The 8,224-nt window shown below is 45.1% G+C and overlaps 2 protein-coding genes across 3 annotated transcripts in view; one reads left to right on the forward strand and one right to left on the reverse strand.

Moving 5' to 3' along the window:
- Nucleotides 1-85: 85 nt before the first annotated feature.
- LOC116377362 (adapter protein CIKS-like) lies at nucleotides 86-3,972 on the forward strand (the record flags this gene model as incomplete). The annotated part of the gene is made up of 7 exons (XM_031838982.1): nucleotides 86-189; nucleotides 274-338; nucleotides 432-529; nucleotides 616-684; nucleotides 1,783-1,896; nucleotides 1,981-2,055; nucleotides 2,493-3,972. Coding segments are annotated over 7 exons (672 nt in total), but the record flags the coding sequence as incomplete, so codon positions are not given.
- Nucleotides 3,973-5,131: 1,159 nt separating this feature from the next.
- LOC116377360 (protein WWC3-like) overlaps nucleotides 5,132-8,224 on the reverse strand; it is a 7,771-nt gene continuing 4,678 nt past the window's right edge. For both annotated transcript variants that reach the window (XM_031838981.1, XM_031838980.1), the window contains exons 7-13: nucleotides 7,524-7,633; nucleotides 7,261-7,408; nucleotides 7,004-7,168; nucleotides 6,833-6,925; nucleotides 6,496-6,726; nucleotides 6,288-6,415; nucleotides 5,132-5,826 (exon numbers count right to left, since the gene is read on the reverse strand). In XM_031838981.1, the coding sequence (XP_031694841.1) occupies nucleotides 5,760-5,826; nucleotides 6,288-6,415; nucleotides 6,496-6,726; nucleotides 6,833-6,925; nucleotides 7,004-7,168; nucleotides 7,261-7,408; nucleotides 7,524-7,633 (942 nt within the window). In that variant the 3' untranslated portion in view covers nucleotides 5,132-5,759. The remainder of the gene's footprint in view (nucleotides 5,827-6,287; nucleotides 6,416-6,495; nucleotides 6,727-6,832; nucleotides 6,926-7,003; nucleotides 7,169-7,260; nucleotides 7,409-7,523; nucleotides 7,634-8,224) is intronic.

The raw sequence follows: 8,224 nt of genomic DNA on the forward strand, positions 1-8,224 counted from the left end.
GCACAATTCACTCCTGAACATACTTTTTAAAGTCCCATGTTGGTCAATGGGAAGGGGCGGGTCTTAGCCTCCCTAACGTGAGCAGTATATTAATGATCTGTTCATATTCAGTTACGGGTCGTTCTCTTTCTTCTGTCTCGTTTCAGATCCAGACCCCTGCAGACGTCCTGGACCTGGATTCTCACATATGTGAGTTGTTTTTTTTATTATAATTCTTTGTCCCGGTCGAAGAACTCGATCGTGTTTCTAACTCTTTTAAAACGGTCTCTGCAGCGGACACAACGCTCCGGCTAAAGAGAAGCAGCCTCTTCACAGCTCCCTGCTGTCTCTGGAGCAGAGTAAGAGTCCATCGTCACATGATTCACAGGCTATTGTTGTGTGTTCGCTGCCTTTATTTAGTGACTCATTGCTCTTGAACATCTTGAACTCAGGGAGAGTTTTTGTGACCTACGAAGCCGACGACGACAAACACGTCAACGAGATCATCAACTTTGTGGCTCTGCTGCGACACAACGGCTTCGACACTCACGTATGTCTGAGGGTTTGCCTTTAGAGGCTGTTGAGTGTTCGTTTGGGGATAAAAACATTCTGACCGACGTCGCCATTTGTTTTCAGATCGACATCTTCGAGCAGCAGTTCAGGAGCATCAGCAAGATCGACTTCATGGAGCGCTACCTCAGCGAGGTGAGGAAACATCACGTCTTTGAACGTTACGTTATAACGACATCACATCACCAAGATCCTCTTCATCGGCTCTCTGGTTCACACTGTTAGATTCTACTGATCACTTTTAAAGCTCGTAGAACACATAGAAGAAATGTTTGACCCTTATGATGCAGCTCACAGCCTCAGACCCTCAGGTGGGGGGGGGGGTGTATCCACACTGGTCATAAAAGAGTCCACGCTTCTTACTGATGTTCACGTTTATTATTGTCCTCTCATGGAACACCGTGGAAACTAGAAGACACAAAATAGCTTCATGTACAAACAACAAAGAAACAAATACTCTGTCTCATCACCTACAACAAGTATAACAGTACTTTAATCAGTTACCTTAAGAAGCTTTACCGTGTTCGCCTGGTAGACCAGCAGGAGAATAACATGACGGGAAAGAAAAGGTTCGCTGGCTTCACCGCCATTTGTCGTCTTTCTGAGCTCCGCTTAACTTCCGGGTTAATGGTCGTGTTACAACAACAAAAGCTCGTCTATCATCATCAGTAAAACAAGGGCAAAACCATAATGAGTTTAACACAAGGTACCCAAAATTACAGTAAACATAACATGTATTATAATTGCAGAAATAAACTAATAATAATACAAATCGCGTAAGTCAACTTCCGGTGTTGTCATGGCAACGTTTATACTCCGGTCAGCGTGGGTCCAAAGTCCAGGCTGAAAACTAAAAGGTGTCCATGTTTATGCCATCAGGACCCCTCGGCTTTAAAACGACCTGCCTGAGGAGATGAAGCTCTTAAATCACTTCTTAAACACAACTTTACAGACTGGCTGTTATGTGATGTCGTCGCTTTACTGTTTTATTTGTATTTGTTGATTTTACTAAATTCTTTTATTTCTTTTTATTTCTCAGTTTATTTCTATCGTACCGATGTCTCACTGATCTTTGTTCTTATTATTTCCTTGTTTTTGCTGCTTCGTCTGTCAAAGCACTTTGTAAACTCTGTTTTTAAAGGTGCTCTAAATAAAGTTATTATTATTAAGTTACTAAAAACCACCTCTAATAGAATGAAGGTAGCATCACATGTTGTCGTCCCCCCCCTCCAGAAGGAGTACCTGATCATCATCATCATCAGTCCGAAGTACTACGACACCGTGACGGCCTCTCCTGTCGGTCAGAACGACGAGCGGACCTTCAACACGGTCTACATCCATAAACAGGTTCACGATGAGTCCTGAAGCCCAAGTTCAGACCCAGAAGAGTCGCTGTGAGGTCGTCTCTGACTCTGTGTTTGTCCCTCATAGCTCCAGAACGAGTTCATTCACAACGGGAGCAAGAACTTCAGGTTCATTCCCATCGTGTTCCCCGGGGCTAAGAAGGTGAGTTTCACACTCCAACGACAGAAGAATGTAATGAGTCGAATGAGACTGAGTCTACTCCTGTGTGATTAGACAAAAGAAACAAAGAACTAAAACTAGTGTGACTAGGGAGTGATCTGTTCTCTCTGGTAAAGTCACGTCTATGGGCGTTACGTTTGTAACACATTTTTCCAAATAGAACAAAGCTTGTTCCAGTCTGTAGACGGATGCTGTTATCTTCTCCGTGGTGTAAATGTCCGTTGGAGATCCATCATTAAATATTTGTCTCTTTTTGACAATGTTTTAGGTAAATATCACAGATGCATGCTCTTACTTTTCTACCTGTTGTGTAGGGCGGTGTGTTCCCTCTCCGAGAGTCTGTGATAACCGGGCAATCCCCAAAATATGAGTTTTAATTTAACCTCAAACCTCAGTCGTCTTTCTGTCTGTTTGTTTAGTGTCACGTCCCAAACTGGCTGCAGAACACTCACGTCTACCAGTGGCCGCTCCACCGCGACGACATCCTGCGGCGGCTGATGAGAGTCGAGAAGTACAACCCTCCTCCGATCGGAGAGCTGCCGACCATCGTCTCCATCCCCTTATAGAGACCTCGTGACCCCGTGACCCCTGGAGACGCAAAATAAACGCACCCTTTGCTTTTCTGGATCACTGCTGGAGGTGAACGGGGGGGGGGGGGTGTTACATGTGCAGGCGGTTTTTATCTTTTTATTTTGAGTGTGAATGTGATGTTTAACGAGCAGTTCACCCCGAAAATATAAAAAATACAGTATGTGTGCTTCTTAGTGCTATTAATCAAATCAGGCCTGAACTCTGAAGAGGGGACGATGTGGAGGGTAGATCGTCCATGAAGTAGATTTCATTCTGCTGAAACTCACTTTGCAAAGGAAATAGCTGAAGAGCGTTCATCTGTTTCATGCGGTTTGTTGGTAACCCTGCTGACAATCACAAACAGCCCTCGAGCTTCTTACGCAATGGAAAGTCTGTTCACTGCTCCAGTTAATAGGACGAGCCTTAAACACGACTCCACCTTTGTCTCCGCTACAAGCCAGAAAGCGTTCTGCTAGCATAGATTCAAAGTTTACATAACACGGCGTAGTACATTAGATTATTAATCATCAGTGGGGGAACTCATTTACCACCAAATCAACTCAGACAACAACAGACAGAAAAACACATTTCAACGAACAAATAAGACCATAAAAAGCCCTTTGAGACATTAATAACATCATAAAGATGCTAAATCTAAAATAATGTGACTGCTGCTGCAAGCAAAGAGCTTCTGATGGTTCAGTAGAACGCTGCGGTACATATTATGTTTAACAATAAGAGTAGATCCATCTGTCATCTATCAACGTAACGTTACGCCAGTAAGATTGAAAGTCAATAACGTTGAATAGAACTACAGGTGAGAGGACATGTGTGTAGTTTTTATGTTAGGGTGAACTGTCTCTTTAAGGGTGCTGCGTGAACCTTTCACCTTGTTGCATAAACATAATTAGTCTTTAAATTCCACAGAAAGGTGTCGGTGTTGACGTGAAGCCGCATGTTTAAATCTGTGACCTCTGAACTCTGCTGGTCCACTAGTAGAACGTTTACGTCTTTTTAAAGCTTCATTTGTTTTCTTCTCATGTGCATGTGTGTTGTATGATTTATTAGACACCATATGAGCTTTAATTTCACCAAGTCTACAGACGGACGTGTTGTCTTCATTATCAGAGTTGATCTGAAGCAAACAGCTGGATGCAGTTATTGTTGTTGAGAGTGAAACATAACACACGATGTCTGCAGACTCATTCACTTTTGTTATACTTCACATTATATCACATGATTAAATGTATATTGTTTTCATGTATTTCTACTCATAAAAAGGTGTTTCACAGGTAAACAGCGCTTCATGAATAAAGACAGACGACCTGATTTATGTTTCTGGAAGTTGATCGTCAGTCCTGAAACAAGTTGAACCTTTAAAACCACCGTAGAGCCACACGAGGTGAATCATTGTTTAAAGGTTGCACTGGACGTTATTAAGATCAAATAATTAAATGTGTTGAACTGAATCACAAACTGTTTATTTTGACCTGAGGAGGAAGCCTCGTGTAAACAATAAAACATCAACGTATGATTCAAAGTCAGATATTAAACATGCTATGGAGTAAATAATGAAATAAATATAAATCAGATCACATTACAGTATTAAATGTATTTATGATCAATTAAAACAAACAAACTCACAGATATCACCATGAAACTTCACCACTTCATCACTCACATTAAGATGATTGTTTATTGTATCACAAGTTTTATGAAATATTATGTTTAAATATGCAAATGAGGCTTTATGTAATGGTAACTTTTGGTGAATTTAGTAGAAATCTACAGACGTAAACAAAGTAGTAAATGAATATTTTATTTCCTCTCGTCTGACAGAAGAAGAGTTGTGGAGGAAAAAGAGACCAAAATCTATAAATTGATCAGAGAATAAAAAAGCATTTATAGAAGAATAAAAACGTCTCGAAGCTGAACGCAGCCCGCTGGTCTGTGGTGGTCTGTGGGTCTTTGGTGGTTGGTGGTGGTCTTTGCATCTTTGGTGGTCGGTGGTGGTCTTTGCGTCCTTTGGGTTGGTGGTGGTCTTTGCTTCTTTGGTGGTCTGTGGGTCGGTGGTGGTCTTTGCGTCCTTTGGGTCGGTGGTGGTCTTTGGTGGGTGTTTGAAGTTCGGATCACCAGCTATGAACCTGAAACATGATGACATCACAGTTCACAGACCTGCGACTGGGTTTGTTTGACGTTCGAGCAGCATCTCTGTTTTCTGTTGAAGACGGATGTTCGAGGGACGTTCAGCTTCTCGTGGCTCAAACAGGAAGTCGTCTGGAGATAAGCAGCTGACGCAGCCGCCCGCCGTGCTGCGTCGGCAAGTTCAGACTTCAACTGGGTCATCGTCACAACCTGTCTGTGGTTAAGAGGAAAATCACGTGCGACATTGTGACAACTCAAAAAGAAGAAGATAGCGTGAGCAGAAAATGCTCAAATGGTGATTATTGAGGAAACGTTGCTGATTAAAAACAGCCGAGCATCGAGACGTGGTTTAATGTTTTTATCTTCACAAGAGGTAACACTGCAGATGTTCATACAGACATCATAAAAAAAACATCTGAATACAGCGTCTCATATATTCATCCGTATATTGAAAAGTACAAGTAATAATATTAACTTTAATAAGATAACAAAAGGACAATGACATCTGTAATAAAAGTGGATTACAAAGTGACATTTGATGTAAATAACTCTTAAGAATGAAGTAACAGAAAACAAAGAATCAGACAATCGTTCCATTGAACTGAATGTAAAAACATTGAAGTGCTATTTGTTCAAAGCTACACGTAAAGAGCAGGAAGCGTTCTGTGTGTTCTTTTATTTCCTTCAAGGAAAAGTACTATAAAATAAGTTACAGTACAGTGAATCTGTCCCAAGATACTTTTGTTCCCGTCTTCCAGCTTTTTGTAAGAACAAACAGAAGTAACTCATACCCCCCCCCCCCCCCAAAGAAACCTGTTGTGGATAACTTGTTTCTAGAGTGTTTGTAAGAAAAAAACCTTCTAATCTTCACCATCCCCCCCGATAGAAAAAACAACTTTGTACTTCATGAGCTCAGAAACAATCTTCTGACAAATACTTCATGTTGAGTCACGCAGCACGGAGGAGAGCTCTCATACGTCGTCCGCTGGCAAAGGAGGTATGTTGAACCTTGGTCTTGTGAAAAAAGCCATCTTCTCTCTGCAGACAGAAAGAGAACGATTACTGTCACACACATGGACGTCAGGAATATCAACGGCTGTTTAACGAAGCAATGAAATTAAAAAATAAAAATGGTTTCCAGGCCGGGAGCATCGGGCTGAGCAGGAAAAAAGAAACGTTTCTCAGCTTCTTCCTGAGGAACCCTGAAGCGTTTCTTAGAGGCCGATCACAAAGAGACGCGTCGCAGCAAGAGCAGCCGCCTCAGAAACGCCGCGATGGCAAAGTGAGTAAAACAGCTGATAAGCCGGTGGAACGAGAGCTGCTGAGGGGGGGGGGACACTATCCTATAACTTGTTATGACATTCTCATGAGATACTGGACAATGACCTTTTTTGTCATGTCAAAGTGTAACATGTCGAAAACAATCTTATCTTCGGTTTCACTGTGACAGCCACGTTCCCAGAGGAGTACCAGTGAACAAGGAGTCAGTCAATGCCAACCTGAATGTCTGCACAGGGAGGGGCTCCTTGTGGCTCTGGCCCCTCATCTGCAGAACCTCTTTGGAAGCCTTCCTCAGCCGCCGCTCTGCCGCCTCCTCCTGACGCTGCTCCTGCTTGCTTTGGTTGGCCTGAAGCACAACAAAAACTAGGTCAACCACCGCCGGGCTCTGGGCTGCATCTCACGGCCTAACCCGCCTCCGAGTCTCACCTGTCTCTGGGCCTCCCTGAGCAGGCAGCGGAAGCGCTCGTCCCTCAGGGCCCAGTGGGGGAGCTCCGTGGTATCTCTGGCTTGTGGGTCCTCCAGTCTCAGCTTCAGCTCCCTCAGGGCGCTCAGTTCCTCCATCAGCTGCCTCTGACGCGTCCTGCAGGCCTGGAGATCCAGCTCCAGGTCCAGGGAGGTACGTGTCGGCTGCTCGGCCAGGGAGGAGCGATACGACTGCTGCACGCACACACACACACACACACACACACACACACACGGCTCAGAAACTAGATACTAAACATAAACTCTTATATGTGCACGCTTGAAAAGAACGAGACTGTACCTGTTTGTATCTCAACGTTCTTCTTTCCAACGTGTTCCTGACAAAGGGCGATTTCTTTGGTAGCGTTGAGCTGTCACTGTCGCTGCGATACAACTGAAAAAGGGAAAGGCGGTTATTTTATGTAGCTGTGAAAACAGAAATAATGACAACACCACCAACATGAGAACTCACCCTGCAGACGTACTGACTACGAGCCCCAGGAGAGAAGGTCTGAGAGCGAACAATGGTGCTGCCGCGCATGAACGGCGAGGCGTGGCCCCAGCGACCCCCCCTCTCTTTGGGCCGGACTCGCACCGGCTCTGGGTACAGGCCTTCTGTCATGGTGGCCTTCTCCATCTGCAAAACACAAATCACTGAAATGGCATCTGTGCCACAGATTGTTAAGGTGCGTCAGTGGATAGAAGAGGAGCAGTGGGCCAGACTTGTACCTTTACTGTGGACAGTTTGCTGCTTGTCTGGTCACAGCGCCCCCCGGTGGTGATGCAGATGCCCTCTGCACACAGCCCCTCTGAGAAGGGAGCGATGAACGGCGTGCTGTTGCTGCAGCCGCTGTCCATCGACTCCGCCTGCCAACTCCTGCAAAAGCACACCCCCGTTGTCAACTTGCACAAATACGCTGGAGGTAAAACAATGAGTGCATTTTGTATTGTGACACGACAGAAGTTAATCCAAGCTGAAACATGCTGGCCACCTCTCAGACGCCACCTCGTCCTTCTTCTCCAGCCTCTGCAGCTCCAGCTCGGCCTCCCGTTCCTCCAGATGGGTGGTGGTGGTGGTGGTGGTGCGGGACAGCAGAGCGTCCTGTAATGTCAGAAAGCAGATTATAAAACACTGTTAACATTCCTCCGCCCTCTGACAGTGTGGGTTCATTGTTTGTTTGGCATGTGAGACACATTCCTGTCTGTTACTCACTTTAACGAGCTGCACACCTGCAGATTGTCGGCTGAGAGCTGCTCTACAGCAGAATGAAGACGAACTCATCTCTGAGGCTTAATGACTTTATGACAGCAGAGTGATGCTATGCTAACACCTCTGGGTGATAGGTTCTCCACTGCGTGTGTGTGAGTGTGTGTGTGTGTGTGAGTGAGTGTGAGTGGGTGAATGTGTGTGTGAGTGGGTGAGTGTGTGTGTGTGTGGGTGAGTGTGTGGGTGAATGGGTGTGTGGGTGAATGGGTGTGTGGGTGAGTTTGTGTGGGTGAGTGTGTGTGAGTGGGTGAGTGTGTGTGTGTGTGGGTGAGTGTGTGGGTGGGTGTGTGGGTGAGTGGGTGTGTGGGTGAGTGTGTGTGAGTGTGTGTGTGAGTGGGTGAATGTGAGTGAGTGTGTGTGAGTGTGTGTGTAAGTGGGTGAATGTGAGTGTGTGGGTGAGTGTGTGTGTGGGTGAGTGGGTGTGTG

The sequence above is a fragment of the Anarrhichthys ocellatus genome, unplaced genomic scaffold (genome assembly GCF_004355925.1).
Source record: "Anarrhichthys ocellatus isolate YVR2014 unplaced genomic scaffold, GSC_Weel_1.0 scaffold1156, whole genome shotgun sequence".
In the NCBI taxonomy this organism is placed as follows: domain Eukaryota; kingdom Metazoa; phylum Chordata; class Actinopteri; order Perciformes; family Anarhichadidae; genus Anarrhichthys; species Anarrhichthys ocellatus.